The sequence below is a fragment of the Thamnophis elegans genome, chromosome 2 (genome assembly GCF_009769535.1).
Source record: "Thamnophis elegans isolate rThaEle1 chromosome 2, rThaEle1.pri, whole genome shotgun sequence".
In the NCBI taxonomy this organism is placed as follows: domain Eukaryota; kingdom Metazoa; phylum Chordata; class Lepidosauria; order Squamata; family Colubridae; genus Thamnophis; species Thamnophis elegans.
In genome coordinates this window covers 87067415-87087580 of record NC_045542.1, presented here as the reverse complement: position 1 = coordinate 87087580, position 20166 = coordinate 87067415, and the positions used below count along the sequence as shown (strand labels likewise).

The window sequence follows — 20166 nt, the reverse complement described above, 5'->3', positions numbered from 1 at the left end:
ACTGCTCCCATCAAAAGTTGTTTGAATTTGAAATGAGTCTTTCACTTTTTTCTTCCATTCTTTATGAAACAGCTCAAAATGAAGTTTTATTTTACTTGAACAGAGTAAATCAAGTTTGCATACTTCTATTATAGTAGGAAGAGAGGAAAGTTACTTAAAATAATATAGTTTCAGAAGGCAAAAGTATTCTGAATTAGAAATGCTTAACCAAACTTTCTAGAAGAATGGAATATAGTTCAACATTAAGAATTTATCTAAATAAGCAGGAATATTCAGATATTGAAAAGTCTATATTGCATAATTCATTGCATTGTATAATCCTATAACATAATTGGATATATGAACTACTATACTAGTTAGGAGATTGGTATCTAAACAGTAAGGATTAATATGAATACAACAACAATTATGATAACACAACATGCATAGTAATCATGCATGCAGTTTTCAAGCAAAATATGTTTAATGTCTATAAGTAACATTGGGAAAGTTTTCTTTTTGAATCTTGATTATTGCTGTTAGCATATTGTAAGCAATATTGGTAAGCTTGCTGGTTCAGTGAACAAATATTAAATTCAATATTGATATACAATAAGTAAAATATTTTAGTACTGTGTAAGAGACAGTCCAGGCATTGGTAAGCATTAAAAAAACCCTAACGGTTTTATTCTGATGAATATATTAATGTGTGGGAGGATTATTAAAGAATTAGTAATATGTGGTTTTACGAATTACTTCACTTTCCTTTTAATCCTCATATGTATGCATTGAATTTAATTGCACTCTTCATAGTTACTGTAAATTTGGGGGAAAGAAAAAAATGTTTGGCCAACTGCAATCCTTTAATTGGTATGCTGCCTAATGGTTGTGATTGAAGCATAAATTTATTCCTTTAAAAAAAACAAGGCTTCAATTTCTCAAAAATACATGTGGATAAAACATATGCAGAACTGAACAATGTTCAGTTCAATGCTTATATTATTTGTATTTATTTATTTTTCACATTTTTAAACAGAGAGGGCTACTGGGTGGTGTATAGCCAAGTGCTAGCTTTAAATCTAAAAAACCCAATGTATTTAACTTAATCATATTTTGGTGTATTAAATCTGGAAAGGGATGGAACTATCCCAAGATAATCTGATACACATATTCCCCTCTTAATCGCATAACTGAGGTAATAAAGTAAAAATGTGACTATGGGTACAACCTTTTTATTTTACTTTATTTAATCCCAATCTCTCCCACCTCCCATTTTTGTTAATGGAAATTTATGGTCTCATTTTGGATATGTATTTATTATTTTAGTCTCTGTTCTATGTTAAAAGTGCTAAAGAGGAAAGAAGTTTTATTTTTCATTCAACTATAACATGGGCTCTCAAACTGTTCCACTCATTTACCTCTTCATGAAGTTTCCGATTGTTCATTGACTCCAAATATTTATTATATGAAAATAATTGAATAAATACTACTTTATCTAATAATGTTACAAATTATAATAACAGCAACAGCAACCATTCTGGATGGACAGACAGACAGATTGATAGATAATAGATGATAGACAGACAGAAGCCACACAGACAGAGAGGAGACAGACTATCTGATTCCAGAATAAATACCATTAAAATTGTTGTACAGTATAAATAAACCAGATGGTATCTAACCAATCCATAAGCAACATATACAAAATCTCATCCATCCATCCTTACATAGTCTGTCTCTCAAACACACATATATTGTGTGTATACACAGATAAAAATAAGGTATGCTTGTATGTGATTTCTGAAAATAAGCATCCCTGCATGTTTATGAATACCAGAGAAATGAAATTGGGTAATGTGATATTTATTCAATGGGAAAAAATGTTCATGAAGTTACAGAATTTCAAGCCCAAGGAGATTCATGGTTTTAAACTAGATTTTTACTGTTCTAGGCTTCTTATTCTCTTGGTAGATACTGAAGTCCTTTGGGTTTGGTTTAAAGAAAGTTCACACCAAAGTCAAAACTTGATTGATGGTTATATGGACATAAGTCCATATAAGGAACAATCATGATTGATAGGTATTATATGAATACATAGGTTGGAATCCTACCAAAGATATCTATCTCATCTGGTTCCTTTAACAACAAAAGACAACCAAAAGCAGGATTGACAAGCTAATTCTTAATCAAAATATTGTTCTCCGATGCCACCAAATGTCAACACGTTATTCCCAGAAAAGCACCCTTTCTTAAATGCTTGCCTAACGAGATTGATCACTAGCAGTCTTCATAAGATATGCAAATACAGAGTAATTGAAATGCAAAGCATCATTAAACAAAAATGTTAAGATGGGTGCAATCAAGGCTCATAATTAGACTTTAAAAAGAATGCATCACTTTCACTGTCTGCGCATGGGATTAATTCCCAAAGCAAAAGAGAAGAAGAAGAACTGCAATATAAGGATCTGCTGTTACTGTTTGTAATAACTATCCCTGCAGCGATAGCTAAATATTATTCTTGGAAATATTTGAAGTTGAGAAAAACATTTTCTACTGAAGATTTATTATTGTAGAGTAGGAATGAGGACACCATTCTTGGTCAAGTTAGGATATTTCTTGGTCAAGGTAAGGCCATTTACTTTGAAATTAATCTCTAAATATTCCATTTTTATGACCCTTGCACTTAATTTTCCAAACAATATTCTCTTTGGTGTAATTTAATATTTAAATATTAAACTCAATATCAAAATATTGAATTTAATAATTAAACATTTGATTTCATTTTCAATGATACTTCTTTTTTACTACAGAAGTGTAAGCACTTTGGGTATATCAACCTCTAAGAATTAATATTTGCCCTTTTAATAATTTCAATCTCCCAAGGCTGTGGATGACCAGAAAAAACTGGTGTCTGGCATCCCCAAATTTATAAATTCTGAGAAAATGATTCTTTTTTGATTATCTGCTTAAATCTTAGAAATGTAATGAAACACAGTAGAGAACTCAATCTATAAAAAGTGTTACATAATAAAACTGCTATGTAGACTTCTTCATAAAGTCGGTATCTACAAGTGTTAAGCTGTTTTATCATGGGAATAGGGCATTTTTCCCTCTATACCTTTACAAATTGTCATAAGAAAGTGTATTACAAAGAACAATCTTTTAAGATTTAAGGTGGCATAGAATGGTACCATAATTATCACATAAAAAAGAACATCTGCATAGCAATTATAATTATGGAATTATATTCTGTGCCATGGTGCAAAATATATTTTTCTGAAATCCTATCTCATTCAAATGCATTGCTGATTTAATTAATTAAGTGCATTTAGTACTTGCATTTTATATGAAACCTCAAGGCAGCATTCATTCATTCATTCATTCATAATTTCATTCACACAATCACCTCTCAAGAAAATAGAGTGGGCACAGACACTGATTTCAAAATGGTGCCCTGCCTGATGATGAAAACTTTGCGCCTTTTAAATATTACACGTACATAATCTTAATTTTGATTGTTAAGGATGTCCCTCTGAAAGAATAATTAATTCAAAGTTGCACAGTTAGTTCCGGTGGTTGAGAGGAACTTTGAACCAATATCCAAGACATTAATATTGAAGATATTAACTGGTACATCTTAGCGGCCATGCAACACCAGCTATTAGACCATTCTCTATTGTAGATTGTGCACTGAATAGAAGATTGGACTAATTGACCTTGATGACTCTTCCAAGCCTATCATGAATTTTTTTATAGGAGTTTCCATATTTCTGTTGTTTATATCAACATTCTTATTATATCCATTTTTCACTCAATGGAAAAGCATCATTTTATTTCTTCCATTCCAGTCCATCCAAAAAGACTACTAATATGTTTCCCTACATCTGTTGATTTGCAAGATATCTTTGTTATCAGATATATTTAACATGAATAAATATTTGGATTTTTCATGTGTGTGTTTAATAAACCTCTTTATTTGATTTTAAAATATTGTTACAAGATAAAGGAATTGAATTAAATTGAATTAAATACAATTAAAAATTAAAAGATGTGGTTGGAATCAATTCTGAATTCTATGAAATATACTCCCAAATCATACTGTTACACGATAAGAGATTGTGAAACTGTTGATAATTTTGGACAATTGGACAACTAGCCAATGATTTTGTTCATTCTTTTTTTGACCCCAGAGTATCAAAGGAAACAATAAGTTTGTTTCTCAGCAGTGAAGGACACATAGAATTGGCAAAAGAAAACAATTGTTTATGAAGCAGCCTCTTAATCTCAATTATTATGCTTGTTATTCTGATACTGCCAAGAGATAATGTATCAGCTCTTGAGAAGCTTTGATTTTGGCAAATATCCATATTTTACAGTATTCTACAACATTTCCATGATTTTCATTAATGTTATGCATGTCTTTAAATGTGTGCTTTAAAAATAACATTAGACAATATATATATATTTGAAAATACCTTAATAGTTCACATAAATGAAGAAGTGTGCACATATCTGTATTAATATCATTAAAGTGGTAAAATCTGAGCTTTCATTTTTCAAAGGTTTTCTTCATCTACAGAAAAAGAGTTTCTACCTTTCTGTCTTACTCGCGGGTGATTTAACTTTTGCTTGCTTGTTTGTTTTTCTGGGGATTTGTTTTAAGTTCCATTATTTATGATTTTATTGGTTTCATTTTACAACATTAATAGCCCTCTGCAGTCTTCATAAACTCTGGATAGAGTACAATAAAGTCCGAAGGATGTAATAAAAACATAGACATCATAGAAAAAGAACCATTTACCTAACTAAAACTCAATGCCCATTGGGGTCTGTCTGGTTATCCTCCTCCTCCTCCTCCTCCTCCTCCCTATCATCATCATCATCATCATCATCATCATCATCATCATCATCATCATATCAATCTATTATATTTTTGTTTGTCTATCTATCATCTCAACTTAAGATCCTGCACACTCCTAATGAACATTTTATATTTACAAAATACTGCTGGCTGCTCTAGTTAATGCTGATTTTTTTTTCATTTATACATCTTTCTGACACTTTGCACTGCTATGGCTGTCCTTGCTTTTCAAAGTTAAAAGGTTCTTTTCATGGAATTTAGGGTTTAAATAAGGCATGAGATAGCAGAGGCCCCTGGAGAAATTATTTACTCTAGATGCTGTACTTCTACCATTTGTCCAACATAGTTCAGTAACTTATTCTTCCTTTGGTCAAGAAATGGAAAGCAATTTTTCTTCTGTCAGATTGAGAATTGGAAATATACTGAAGAAAATGTCACTGCTGTCATGCATGTGGATGAGCGTTTGTGTGTTCAGTTGCTGAACAAGCATTTCTATTGATTAGAAGCACAGTTGTATTTGATTCCGATGGTAAATATCGTAACCTCACAACTTGATCATTCAACAGCAGCAACAGCAAAAGAATGTACATTGGTAAAATGATATGAAATTTTGGAGTTCCCCTGAATTGTGAATTGTTCATCAAATATTTATATTTACATTGGCATTTTTATGTACATTTGTGTATATGACATCTCTGTTTTTAAAAGGAAGCATGACATTTCTGCAGAGAAAATATGATCAAATTTAGGAATCCATAACTCAGATTAATGACTTCAAAAGAGACAGTGTGGCTTATAAATTATTTTACATTTTTAGGTTTCCAACAATATTTTGTAAGCTTGCTGAGGATCTGGGAAAAATAATGTTGTTATAATGTCTTTTGTTTTTCCATCAGCATTTAATTTCTGCTGAGATTATTCCAAGTGGTAGTAGTGTGCTTACTAAAACCATTCAATTTCTTGTAAGAGCTGCAACATTGTGTGTAGATTTCAAGACTTCACTCAAAATTCAAACCTGATTTGATAGCTTTGACTGTGCAATTAGGAGTCACACAATACTAAACATAAACAATAAAGTATAATTTCTTTTGAAGATGTTATAAAATGAAAACAAAGTCTAGTGGAACAAATCATCGCAAATATCATTCAAATTATGGTTTCGGTCAGAACCAGTGGTGGGTTTCAAATTTTTTTAGAACCTCTTCTGTAGGTATGGCATGCTTTGTGGGAGTGGCTTGCCAGCCATGTGACCGAGTGGGAGTGGCTTGGCAGTCATGTGACTGGGTGGGCATGGCCAACTTCTAAAATGTGGTGAAACTCACTTAACAACGTCTTGCTTAGCAACCAAAATGTTATCTCAGAAACTCTGGCTTTTGAAGCATGCATGTCTTAAAGCTGTCAAGTTTCAAGACCCTTGCACCCTTTAGAAAAAAAAACCAGGGTGTTCAAACTTGACAGCTTTAAGACTTGTGGACTTCAACTCCCAGAATTCCTCCCCCAGTCATGTTGACTCAGGAACTCTGACATTGAAGTGTGCAAGTCTTAAAGCTGTCAAGTTACCCCTAACCCTTTAGAAAAAAACCCAGGGATGTTCAAACTTGACAGCTTTAAGACTTTAAGGTTTAGATAGGACTCTTAGAGGCAGGCGGGACGATAGATGAGCCAGCCAATCAGTGAGCAGTGGGTGGGGCAAGCATGGTGTGGACGGGCGGTGGAAGGGAGCTGGAACCGGTTCTAAACAGCACAGTAGATTTGTGGAACCTCTTCTATAGAAGAGGTTAGAACTGGCAGGAACTCACCCCTGGTCAGAACCATTCTCTTGTAGCCTTTGGCATGACTGTTCTCACCATTGTTCCATTGGCCCCTTCATCCAAAACTCAGACATACAGTCCAGTACAAAATAGGCACATTTGTCTTTATATACTCCATTCAGCTTTAATAAATTATTTTGGCTTATTGTGTCTTGTCATCCTATTTTTTGCAATTTAGAAATATGCTAAACCATATTCTCCTGAGGAAGATCATATGAGCACTTGGAGGTGTGTCATATCCTTGGATTTTATTTCTTTAAGGAAGGTTACTTATTGAACTATTAACTTAGAAATAAGAGACCATTACACATTCAGAGAATAATTACTTACTTTGAAACTACTTGGTTTGGAACAAAATGTACAAATGTGGATCTCATAAAAAATACAGACGGATGGGCTTTATGACTTACTAGCTTTGTTTTTATTTTTAGTGGTTTTATTAAGGCTTATGTTAATTAACAACATTCCATTTATTCTCAAATTTAGCTGAAAATTATAATAGGTATACTGGAATCATGCAGATTTCTGTAAAACATAATCTATTTGACTGTTGCTGTTTAAGAGACCTAATCTAGTCAAGCACCTATCCATTTCAATTGAACAGTAAATTCCTTCAAACGCTCTTCAACACTTAATGTGGAAAATCTGTGGATTTAATATTTGGCCGACCAAATTATTATAAACTATCTCTGTCTTACTGTGTTCCCTTATTTCCATTCAGGCTTGAACATCTCATCCCACAAACATGCATCGGCGACACACCACCCTCCGGGAGAAAGGGAGGAGGCAGGCCATCCGAGGCCCAGCCTACATGTTCAATGAGAAAGGCACCAATTTGACATCCGAAGAAGAACGTTTCTTGGACTCAGCAGAATATGGCAACATCCCAGTGGTACGGAAAATGCTAGAGGAATCCAAAACATTGAATTTCAATTGTGTTGATTACATGGGACAAAATGCCTTGCAATTGGCAGTTGGCAATGAACATCTGGAAGTCACCGAACTTCTTTTAAAGAAAGACAATTTAGCAAGGGTTGGAGATGCCCTCTTGTTAGCCATCAGTAAAGGATATGTACGAATTGTGGAAGCAATATTGAACCATCCAGCCTTTGCACAAGGGCAGCGTCTCACTCTAAGCCCACTTGAGCAAGAATTACGAGATGATGATTTTTATGCTTATGATGAAGATGGAACACGCTTTTCCCATGATATTACACCTATTATACTTGCTGCTCATTGCCAAGAATATGAAATTGTTCATATATTGTTACTGAAAGGGGCACGGATAGAAAGACCTCATGACTACTTCTGTAAATGCAATGAATGCAATGAGAAGCAAAGAAAAGACTCATTCAGTCATTCTCGATCAAGAATGAATGCCTACAAAGGATTAGCAAGTGCGGCTTATTTGTCTCTATCTAGTGAAGACCCTGTCCTTACAGCTTTAGAGTTAAGCAATGAGCTGGCAAGACTAGCCAACATTGAGACAGAATTCAAGGTAATGTAGAAAACTTCTATATTTATATCTTTATTTTGTCCAATTGCTTTTGTGCTCTCACAATACTCCTTGGTCTAGATTAGATTATATGTTGGAATATGGAAGTGAAGTCTATTGGTATGCAGTATGAACAAAGAAGTATATTAGATTTTCTTATCTGCATTCTTTAGTTGTGACCTTGACTTGAGCCAGCCATCTGAAATACATATGCAATATATTCTTCCTATAAAGGAAACATGTCTGTATAAAATAAGTCAGTAACAGGAAATCTGATTTCAATCTTGTTTTCTTCTACATCTTTATGCTGAGAAAAGAATTTCCACTTGACAGGTTGACAGAATATAATATTTTTATATTTTCCAGTTGTAAAAAGATGCATATTTTACAGACTGTTTAAAAAAAAAAACTTGCTGTAAAAAATCACTGTGGCTGTCTGTATTTTATTAAAAAGTAAAGAGTTGAAGAGAGACTGCAAGGTTCATTCTTTCAAAAAAATGTAAAGTCTTCTTTTGATGTTTAGTCACTATCAGTTTATTATCCAGTCTTAAAATGACTGAAGGGACAGGACTGTTATGAGAAAGACAATGATAACAGAATATTACCAATTTTGCTTGAAAGATTGCAAGTATTGAAATTAAAGCATGAACACTCCTATTTATGTGACTGCTTCCTTAATTTTGGCTATTCTTTGATATTAGTGGTTTATAGGTCCCTGATTCATTTTGTTTTTGGATTGTGAGAATTGCATCTTGCCTATTGCTTCTGTTTATTGTGTACCTTTTTTGTGTGCTATTTGGAGCCAGGTACCATTCTGATGCTAGTGAAATGTGATTCATATAACCTAGAAGCTAGAGATGTCACACTTACTTAATGTCTAAGGACAACTTTTAGCTTGGTAGTTGGATGAAGAGCATAGCACGACAATGAGATGTTGTTGTTGGTGCCTTGGGATACATTTGTTCAGACTACAACCTCAGTTTATAACCATAAAGGCCTTTCATTAGTACCCAGATAGTTTAAATGTGTTCAGATAGGCTTAAAATCATGCTTTCCTAAGGTTTAACTACCCCAGGTTAAACCAGGCATGAAATGCTCTAATCTTCGCTACCAGTTCAGAACTGGGAACTCACGCGTGGCGCTTCTGTGCATGCACAGAGTGTCTGTGATGATGTCTGGGTGGATGGGCATCACTGCCACTACTGGTTCACCCAAACCAGGGCAAACTGGCAGAATACCACCTCTAAACCCTAAAATAGAAATGAGAAGGAGATATCAATCGTATTTAAAATGAAATGAGAGAGTCAGAATTGAGCGATAGGACACAAATACTGGAATATTTTGCCTATTTTACCTTTGATGGAGAAATCACTGACACGAGAAAGTCATGGCTGTTGGCACAAAATAATCAAGAAGTCTGATTTCTGCTAGATTAAAGAGAAAGTGAAGTAAGTTTCCTGCAATGAAAATGACTTCAGGCAGGACTGTTATGAGAAAGACAATGATAAGAATATATTGCCAATTTTATTCAAAAGATTGCATGGAAATATTGGAATTAAAGCATGAAATCAAGGAGTGCAGGTCGTCCTTGTTTATCGACTGCCCCATATAGCGACTGTTCATTACAATAATGATGAAAAAGTAACTTTGTGACCAATCCTCACATTGCAAGGTCTGTAAAGCAAAAGAAAGCCAGGGTTAAGATTGCAAACATAAGTATAGTTTCTTTTAACAACTGCTTCGCTTTAAAATCAAGTTCCTGGTCCCAACTGTAGTCAATAAATAAGGATTATCTGTAGTTTATATTTATTTAATTAAACTGGAACCCTCCTTTATTGTTTTTACATATAACTCAAGGTAGTGAACATATCCAACACGCCTACTTCCTCCTATTTCCCCCACAATAACAATCCTGTGAGGTGGATTGGGTGAGAGAGAGTGACTAGGCCAAATTTACCTTAGCTTTCAATGCTAAGGCAGGATTTGAAGTCATGGTGTCCCTCTTACTAGTCTTGTGCCTTAACCATTACACCAAACTTGCCCTCTCTGCTTTATATCCTCACATGAGGATATAAAGAAAAGTAGCATGGAACGTTCCAGTTGAAAAATTGGTTTTGAACAAGTTAGTAGCATTTGCAAACTTGATCAAATTATATTAAACTTAGCTGGTCATTGACTTACAACCATTCATTTAGTGAATATTCAAAGTTATAATGTCACTGGAAAAAGTGACCTGGCCATTTTTCACGCACGCAGATCCCCATGATCACATGATCAAAATTTGGATGCTTGGCAACTGGTTTATATTTATGATGTTTGCAGTCTCCTGGGATCAATGATCACCTTTTGTGACCTTCTGACAAGCAAAGTCAATGGAGAAGCCAGATTCACTTAACAACCATGTTACCAACTTAACAACTGCAGTGATTCACTTAACAATTATAGCAAGACAAATCCTAACATGGGGCAAAGCTCCCTGAACAACTGTCTTGCTTAGTAATGGAAATGGTGGGCTCAATTGTAGTCAGATGTCAAGGACTACTTGTATAGTATCTTTTGTGAATATTCAGAGTTAGGAATAGAACAGACTTTAAGGAGAAGAGATGAGGTAAATGATGATACAGATAAATGCAATGATGCTGTTTAATATTACACCATTTGGATTCATATTTTTCAGGGTAATATAAGCAAAGACTTGTAAGTCCTGTTAAATATTTTTCATCTGGGCGATGTTATTTTTAAGTGTGTGTGTGTGTGTGCGTGTGTGCGTGTGTGTGTGTGTATGTGTGTACTTTCAAATTTTGACTCCTGGTGACTGGTCCATGCTGTTTCCTTGTCAAGATTGTTTGGAAGCCGTTTGCCATTGCCGCCATCCTAGAGCTTAAAGCCATATTGGTGAACCTATGGAACGTGTGCCAGAAGCACCATGCAGACCCATCCTGCATGGGATGCATGGCATTGCAGGCTCCTCTTCTGTGTTCCTGTGGCCACCTGTGCTCTGGCCAGTTGTCCTTCACATGCACAGGACCGCCGAAACCCAGAAGGTCAACGTTCCATTGCGTATGCACATGCCGGCACCTGAACATATGGGTATCCGACATGTGCATGCATGATGGCCAACTGTTCGTTGGGTGTGCATACATCCTGGAACCTGGAAGTTTAGGTGCCGGCATGGACATGTGTGATGGAATGCTGCTTTTCTGGGTTTCGGTGCTGCCACGTGGCTACGTATGAGGCTACACATTCCTTGCAGTGTGGACAGTAAGGCTACCCATTCCTTGCAGGATGGTTTTGCGTGCCATTTCCGGCATGCAGGTCAGCACACGGTGACCAAAAAGTTTAGCCTTCACTGGCTTAGAGAAAATGGGACTGGCCCAAGGTCACCCAACTTACTTTGTAACTAAGGCAGGATTGCTGGTTCTCCTGATTTTTAAGTACCATTAACCACTGCACCAAACTCGTACCTATAAAAATATTATAGTTTTTTAAAAACATCTTTTTTAAAGAGTCTTTTTTTAATCTTCCTGAATTGCACCTGGGTAAGATTGGAAGGATCTGCTTTGCAATGAATTATTACAGATTATTTTTGAAGATTAGTTAAGAAGGCGCTTCTGTATTCTTGTTGATGCCATAAATGTTCCCTTGCAATGCTATGTTGACCCAAATTCTATGTGATATGCAAGTCATCTTTGACTTACAACCTTTTGCTGAGCCACCATTCAAATTTACAATGGCCCTGGAAAAAAGTGACTTACAACTGGTCCTTGCATTTACTAACCATTGCAGTATCCCCACAGTCACATGATGAAAATTCGGGCACTTGGCAACCAGCAGTGCATTTACAATGGTTGCAGAATCCCAGGGCCATATGATCACCATTGGAGACCTGCCCAGCCAGTTTCTGACAAGCAGAGTCAATGGGGAAGCAGAATTTACTTAACAACTGCAGTAATTTGATTAACAACTATAACAAAAAAAAATAGTTGTAAAAGTCAGGTGTGACTACCCAACTGTTGCCTACCTAGCAACAGAAATTCTGGTTCCAATTGTGATCGTAAGTAGGGCTACCTGTATAAATCACCACTGGGAAAGAAAGTTGTGAAAAATTTTGGGTGTGGTGCCTAAGGATGCTAAGGATACCCAATTCTATTTCTTGTTTCCATCCAAACCTAAGGAAACTACTGAAGTTTAGAATCAGTGTTTGATAATGATGATGGATTGGGGGTGTTGGTTAAACAAATGAATCTCTATTGTATTCCCAAAGATCTAACTCCTAGATTCAGTGTAAGCAACTTTCTGCTTATTTTCAGTGTAAGCAACTTTCTGTTCAGAAAGAGTAAGAATAATAAGCCAAAGAAATTAAAAAGCATAAGATGAAATGGGAAAGGTAATACAGATAAAAAGAGTTTACATAAAATCATTCACTAAAATGCTCTACACCTTTTAATCCTTGAAAACCATCCAAGCTTCTACCTCATTTGTACACTAATTCACATATTCCTTTTGAATTTTGTTTTGTTTTTAAATTTTCCCTCTTTCTTTTTCAGGCTGCCATTAATTCCATCCAGCCATGACTTTATTGGTCTCTTCTTTTTTCTCTTGACCTTCATTTTTCCATTATAAATTTATTTTTTCATTCAGTCATCATTCATTGTCTTAATATGACCAAAGCATTTATTCACATTTGCATTTAATTCATGTTCATTCAGCACTTCTCAAACTCATTTCTTCTTGCTTTACAATACCTACCTCTTAAGTAACCCCTTGACGCTATATTTAATGTGCTTTTAAGAAACCTCTTGACACTATATTTAATGTGCTTTTATGTTTCTCTTGACTTATTCAATTCTCATTTCCTTATAACAAAAAGGGCAGAAGAAATCTCTTATACAATGGGTCTGGCACCAGCATTGATAGCTTCCATTTTCATGTCACTCTTCAACATATCACTGAGATAAATCTGTAAAAAAAAAACTTCTTCCAGTATTCTCTGATGTCAGTTCCATCCCAAATAATTTCCTTTAAATTTCATTCACTCTCCCGATGGTTGTTTAGTTAGAACTTTTTACTGATTCTGAAATGATTTTTAAAAAATATGTAATGTTGTTCGTTCGTTTATTGGTTTTGTATGCCGCCCAATCCTGAAGGACTCCGGGCGGCTCACAATAAAACGGGGGAGGGGATAAATAAGACAATACAAACAATATTAAAATACACAACAGTCACAAATGGAGCGGGACTGGCTATTTCAACAGCCCCCAGCCTGCCGGAACAGCCAGGACTTAGTAGCTTTATGGAAGGCCGGGAGGGTAGTAAGGGTCCGGATCTCCATGGGGAGCTCGTTCCAGAGGGCCGAAGCAGCACAGAGAAGGCTCTCCCCCTCCCCCGGGGGGTCACCAGCCGACATTGGCTGGCAGATGGGACCCAGAGAAGGCCGAGCCTGTGTGATTGAATCAGTCTTTGAGAGATAATCGGCAGGAGGCGATCTCTCAGGTACCCAGGTCCGATGCCATGCAGGGTTTTATAAGTAACAAGTAGCACCTTGAAGCGAGTCCAGAGACGGATGGGCACCCAGTGCAGCTCGCAGAGGATAGGTATAACGTGGGTGTACCTAGGTGTACCCACAATCGCTTGCGCGGCTGCATTCTGGACTAGCTGAAGTCTTCGAACACTTTTCAAGGGCAGCCCCATGTAGAGCGATGTCAAAATACTTCTGCAGTTTCTCTGCTTGATTTTATTTGAATTGTTCTGTGATCTCTTTGATTGCATTCTTTGCAACTACAAATTTCACTATATAGAATAGAATAACAGAGTTGGAAGGGACCTTGAAGGTCTTCTAGTCCAACCCCCTGCTTAGGCAGGAAACCCTACACTACTTCAAATGGTTATCCAACAACTTCTTAAAAACTTCCAATGTTGGAGCATTTATAACTTCTGGAAGCAAGTTGTTCCACTGATTAATTGTTCTAACTGTCAGGAAATTTCTCCTTAGTTCTAAGTTCCCTCTCTCCTTGATTAGTTTCTACCCAATGCTTCTTGTCCTCCCTCAGGTGCTTTGGAAATTAGCTTGACTCCCTCTTCTTTCTGGGAGCCCTGAGATTTTGGAACACTGCTATCATGTCACTCCTAGTCCTTCTTTTCATTAGACTAGACATACCCAGTTCCAGCAACCATTCTTTATATGTTTTTATATACCGATTATATGTTTCTCCCACTCTAATTTTTGGCAGTACTCATTCTGATATTATTTTGACTTCAACCCACAACCTCATTCACTCCATCATTCTGTAGAGCATTCTTTTTTGTGCTTCTCATTAGCATAACTCCAGACATTTCTCTGGCACCATGTAACATAATTATTTTCATTCTGTTCCAAACAGCTTCTACATCCTCTTTCCTAATGTCAATTTCCGATTCATTCTGTGGGAGATAATTTACCTTCGAATGCTTTTTTAATTCAAGAAGCATACGTTCTTTTCCTGCAGATATTCTATTTTTCTTCTCATTTCTTTCACTTTGTTCCTCTTCTTCAATGCCTATCTTTTCCCAAGAGCCTCTCTCACCACTAGAAAAAATTGGTATTCTTCATTAATTCTGTCAACCTTTTATCATAAGCCACTAATCAATGGTGCACCTAGATGTATATTAATTCCTTTTCCATATATGCATGTAGATAGATTGATTCTGGATTGCATTCAATCAAAGTGTTACCCAATTTTTCTCAAAACCCATCTCTAGTTTTTCCATTATCATCATTAACTGCAGCTTGATGATGATGATGCTATCCATTCAATCATGTCTGATTGATTCTATGGAGCAGCTCTGTCCACATTTTTCAATCTTGTACAGCTCCTTTCAGTTGCTTTATGGTTTGGCTGGTGTCAGATTGGATGGTGTCTGGCCATTGTGTATTTGGTGGCCTTGTTTCCTTTTACCACTGACCATTCCAAGCAGAATTGCCTTTTCCAGTGGGTTTGATTTCATGACATGGTTGAAATAAGTAAGGTAGAATCAATCATCAATTATTTAGATGAGATGATAGATGGGGAACTCATCAAATTTGCAGATGACACCAAGCTAGCAGGAATATCCAACACTCCAGAAGATAGGTTTAAGATACCGAAGGATCTTGACAGACTTGAACATTGGGCGCTATCTAACAAAATGGAATTCAATGGTGAAAAAAGTAAGGTTTTACATTTAGGCAAGAAAAACCAAATGCATAGGTACAGTATAGGTTGTACCTCATTCAATAGTAGTAACTGTGAGAGGGATCTTTGAGTCCTAGTGGACAATCATTTAAATATCAGCCAGCAGCGTGCTACAGCTGCCAAAAAAGCCAACACAGTTCTAGGATGCATTAACAGAGGGATAGAATCAAGATCACATGCAGTGTTAATGCTATCTTATAATGCTTTGATAAGACCATACTTAATCAGTGGAATAACCTGCCTCCAGAAGTTGTGAATGCTCCAACACTGGAAGTTTTAAAAAAGAGAATGGACAACCATTTGTCTGAAATGGTATAGGGTTTCCTGCCTGAGCAGGGAGTTGGACTAGGAGACCTCCAAGGTCACTTCCAATTCTGTTATTCTATTCTATTCTATTCTATTCTATTCTATTCTACTCTACTCTACTCTACTCTAGTCCATTCCAGTCCATTCCAGTCTAGTCCAGTCCAGTCCAGTCTAGTCTAGAATGTTATGATTTTGCTTTCCAGCAATATACACTCCAAACCTGGCTTGTTTGTCACCTTTGCTGTACTGACGCACAACATGTAGCTAACATCAACCTATGGATTGTGTCGTGGAAAAATCCAATCAAAGAAATAGAAGACAGTAACACAAACCAATAATTCTTACTTTGAGATTCAGAGATTTATTTCACAAATAATTTGGAACATGAACAGCCATCATAATATCACTTACATAACATCATAACATCACTTACATTAATAACACATTGCAATGCGGTCCACTGACATAGCAGGTCCCGCAGGGACAGCTATAGGCCACTGGCTCTGAACTCATCTCAAGCCACACTTTTTATACTTTTCTGCACACATTTCAGAACTTACTTCCTTGTTCTTTCTTACTGACAGTCAGTTTCCACTTATACCCATGTACATCTAAAACCTTCATCTATCTGCTACTTTCAGTTCCTTATCACGGTATCCTCTCACGATTTCATCCTTCTTATTCCAAATATACTCATGAAACTATCTACTTTGCACAAATTGCAATTGTTCAGCTGTTTACAAATATTTCTGCTACATTATGAAATCATCGTAGCTAAAGATAAATAGGCTATATTTTCATCTCCGACAGTTGCTACTTTTATATGCATTGATAACAATTTATATAATATCAGTGTATACTTTATGATGTTTATACTTTCAAATTTTAGCTCTTTATTCAAAATTATACATTCTTGTATTTAATCATCAAAATATATGTCATGGTAATGATTTAAGAGGTGAGAAGCTGCTGCAACGATGTAATGCTGGGAATGAGTCAGCAAGTTTTTTGGGCTGATATCACTTTAAGAGCCTGTAATAAGAAGAGGTCCTGTTAGGGTGTATCTCTCTCTCCTGTGTGCTTTCATGCAGTAATTGCTGATTGCTGTTTGTTTGAGGTCTGACTAAAGTACATGTATGTATATATTCTTTGTAGCTAAAATCACTATTTAAATACAAACCTCTGTTTACTGTAATTACTCCTGAATTGTTTCACACAGTCACACACTGTGCACACTCTGACAATATAACCCTCAAAATCTAACCATTTTAATTCAGTTCAATAACATATTTCCTTTTTCTGCTATACAGACAATACATTTTTGTACATTACTTTCCATTTGTTAATTCATTTTCTTTACCATTTATTCACACACACACACACACACACACACACACACACACACACACTCACACTCACTACTGGTATCCATTATGAATTTGGTCAATCAAGGCTTCCCCATAACATATTTTAGTAACATTTTAGATTAGGCATTCAACTGTTTTTGTATCCATGCCACACACAACAGAACCTGTGCGTACCAGTGAGGATAGAAGCCCATAGTTTGGGGACATTATGGCCAATATGTCAGAAGTCAGTCGAAACTCCAGTTTTATCTCAAGCAAGTTTCCATTATTTAAAATAAAGAAGGCTTTGTACTCTAGAGGCATCCTGCAAGCCAGCATAACTATTGCCTGTGTAGGAGGTATATACAGTTAACTGAAATACATCCAGGATCTACAGAGATAAAAGATATGGAATAAAAGATATTTAAAAAGAGCACAGCAGCAGATAAAAGATTTTTTTAGTGAAAAAAATAACAAGAATGGGAAGTCTGTTCAGACTGCTTTTTATTGTTCTTACTCCTCTCCCCAGGTGGGTTGTTATTTTTGAAAAAAAAATACAGGTTGGTGAGGCATTTCAGCGTGGCACACTGTATTATTTTCTCTCTCTTTGCTAGGTCTAAGGAGGCCATGTGTATTATTTCACCAAAATAATTGCATGGAAAAAGAAAGCAGGTAGGAATCAAGTTCCTAGAGTGTAAAAGGAGGAACAAACCAACTGATAAATTGTGAAAGAACTCGGGGACTGTTAATAGGCTCTTTATTGTGCATATGAGAAATTGTTTTTTTTTTCATCAGCAGAGTTTGCCATGCTCATTGAGATCAAGTGAAAGAGAAGATCAAGCAGTAGCAAGCAAATGAAATGTTGTTCTCTGTAGAGAATTGCTGCATGAATATTGAGAAAATATGAAGTCAAAAGATGGGAAAGAAATAGAAGAGATAGACACCAGCAGGTTTACAAAGGTGTCATATCTACTTGTCCATTCAGCTATTTGGCATGACTCAGTAGTGTTCAAATGCTACTTTTATTCTTTTTTGCAAATCAGTTTAGATTTCTCTTCATGATAGTCACTTGTGGGAAAATATACCATGCTCCCCGGAAAATAAGATAGGATCTTATTTTCTTTTTAAACCACCACCCCCCGCCAATAACTTGGCTTTATTTTTGGGGAGGTCTTAATATTTTTGAGGTGCAGGAGGTGGCGAGCGTGGTCACCTCATAGCTGCTGCTGTGTTGCAATATTTTTGGGGAGGGCTTATTTTTGGGGAAGGATATATTTTAGCACGTGTGTTCAAAAGCCCGATTGGGCTTATTATCTGGGGAGGTCTTATTTACAGGAAAACATGGTATATTACTTTTTAAATAATTTCTTTTTTTTAATCCCTATATTTATTTGTTGCATTAAGGTTCTACCATTCCTCCAATAGCTCAGAATGTATATATAGTACATCCCCTATCGTACCCTCACAGCATTTCAAAAATAAATAAAAGGATGATGATTGGCTCAAGGTCAGATGCTTCCCTGGGTCTAGATTACCTGACTCAAGAAGATCATCTGATTCCCCCTATCTAAGCCTGTGCTGTGTAACTATTATGCTACATGATTCACCAGTGAATTGATTATATCTTATAGTAGCTTTCAACTCCTCAGATGAATCTTTTCACTCCTTTCAATGCAGCTATTGCATTTTTTTCTCAATGAAAGTTGGAATAGCCTTTTTGGCCATCAAACATATTAAGGAACCATGGTTAATGATTCTGAGTCTCTAAAGAATTTGGTTCATTGACAGATTGAACATTGGTTAAGTGTCACTGTTTTTAATACCTGAGGAGAATAAAATGGAGTTGCCCTTATTCATATATAGACAAATACTCTATTAGATTTGGATGTCTCAGACAAAGGTCTTTATAAGTGCAATGAGAGATAATTACCTCTGAAATAGAATCAGAAAATGTATGGTTAACATCATTATTATTTTTTTAAATAGCCTGTGTGGAATTCCATCTCTATTTCTTTTTACTTAGCTCTAGCTTTACAAAGATTTGCCCCCAAAGATTTGCCTTTTATAAAAAGGCTATAAAAATGTTGAGAGCCAATTTTTGTAGGGTGAACTTGGTGGCTGGATATAATTCTGAAAAATATCATGTAATAGCAATCCACCTCAAATTCAGGGATATTGATTTAATGTCCATTTTTATCCTTCTGAGGATAGATGTTAATCCTAGTCAATATTTAACTGAGGGAAAAGTATCTGCTCCTAGATGAAAGCATGTCAATATGTTCAGTTAGAAAGCTGGTAACTTTCCATCAGAAAATTGAAATAATAATCATGGCAAGTTTAAAATTGTAGCAGTGAGAGAGGGTCATACATTGAGGTATCAAAGATAAATCAACAAACAGTGGAATGGGGAAACTAAAAAATGTACCATTAAGAATAGGTAGACTAATATACAGCCAACCTATCTTATTGTATTTATTCCTCTATTGGTACTTAGACCAGTTCCCATTTATTTACTTTTTAAAAATGTTTTTCAAAGATTTCCCCTCGATTGATGTTAATTTTCCCAGATACAGGCTTTTTAGCATAAATTCAACTAATGTAAGCTATCTTTGTAAATAAAACTATCCCCCTTAGAAACATACATGACTGTGTATCCCATAACAAGTGTGTATGTTGGGGAAGATGGTCATATGTGGATTTTTGATCAGATAAAGACTGGACACTATGTATTATTTCAATTTCTATAGCTGCCTAGCCATACAAACTTATGGATTTACAAGGGTGGACTTTATTGGGGAAACTTAGTGAAGAAGGCAGATGCAGCATCAAAGAAAGAATGTTTCTTGATCCAGTAAAATGACATTGTTTAATAGATGGGACCCAAAGCATGCCAAGCCTGTTGTATCTTCCCAGACAGGCAGAGATAATTGGAGACAGATGGTCCTGCAAACAAGAACTCTATGTCATATACTTCATAAATCTTGAGTTGCATTGTACAGATAACCAATACAAACAGACACAGGTACAGGGTGGTTCACTGATGTTGCTCAGTCAAACTATTGGTGGATCTTATAAGTTTCTTCTTTATAAACACAGAGGAAATTTCTTGTATATTCATAATTATGACTTTCTTCATAGAACCTACAGTTGGCATGAG

The 20166-nt window shown here is 35.9% G+C and overlaps 1 protein-coding gene across 1 annotated transcript in view; it reads left to right on the top strand.

The window, feature by feature from the left end:
- Positions 1 to 7396: 7396 nt before the first annotated feature.
- Positions 7397 to 20166, top strand: part of TRPC7 (transient receptor potential cation channel subfamily C member 7) — a 135944-nt gene continuing 123174 nt past the window's right edge. Inside the window, exon 1 of the mRNA XM_032239052.1 lies at positions 7397 to 8149. Within this exon, the coding sequence (XP_032094943.1) occupies positions 7397 to 8149 (753 nt within the window). The remainder of the gene's footprint in view (positions 8150 to 20166) is intronic.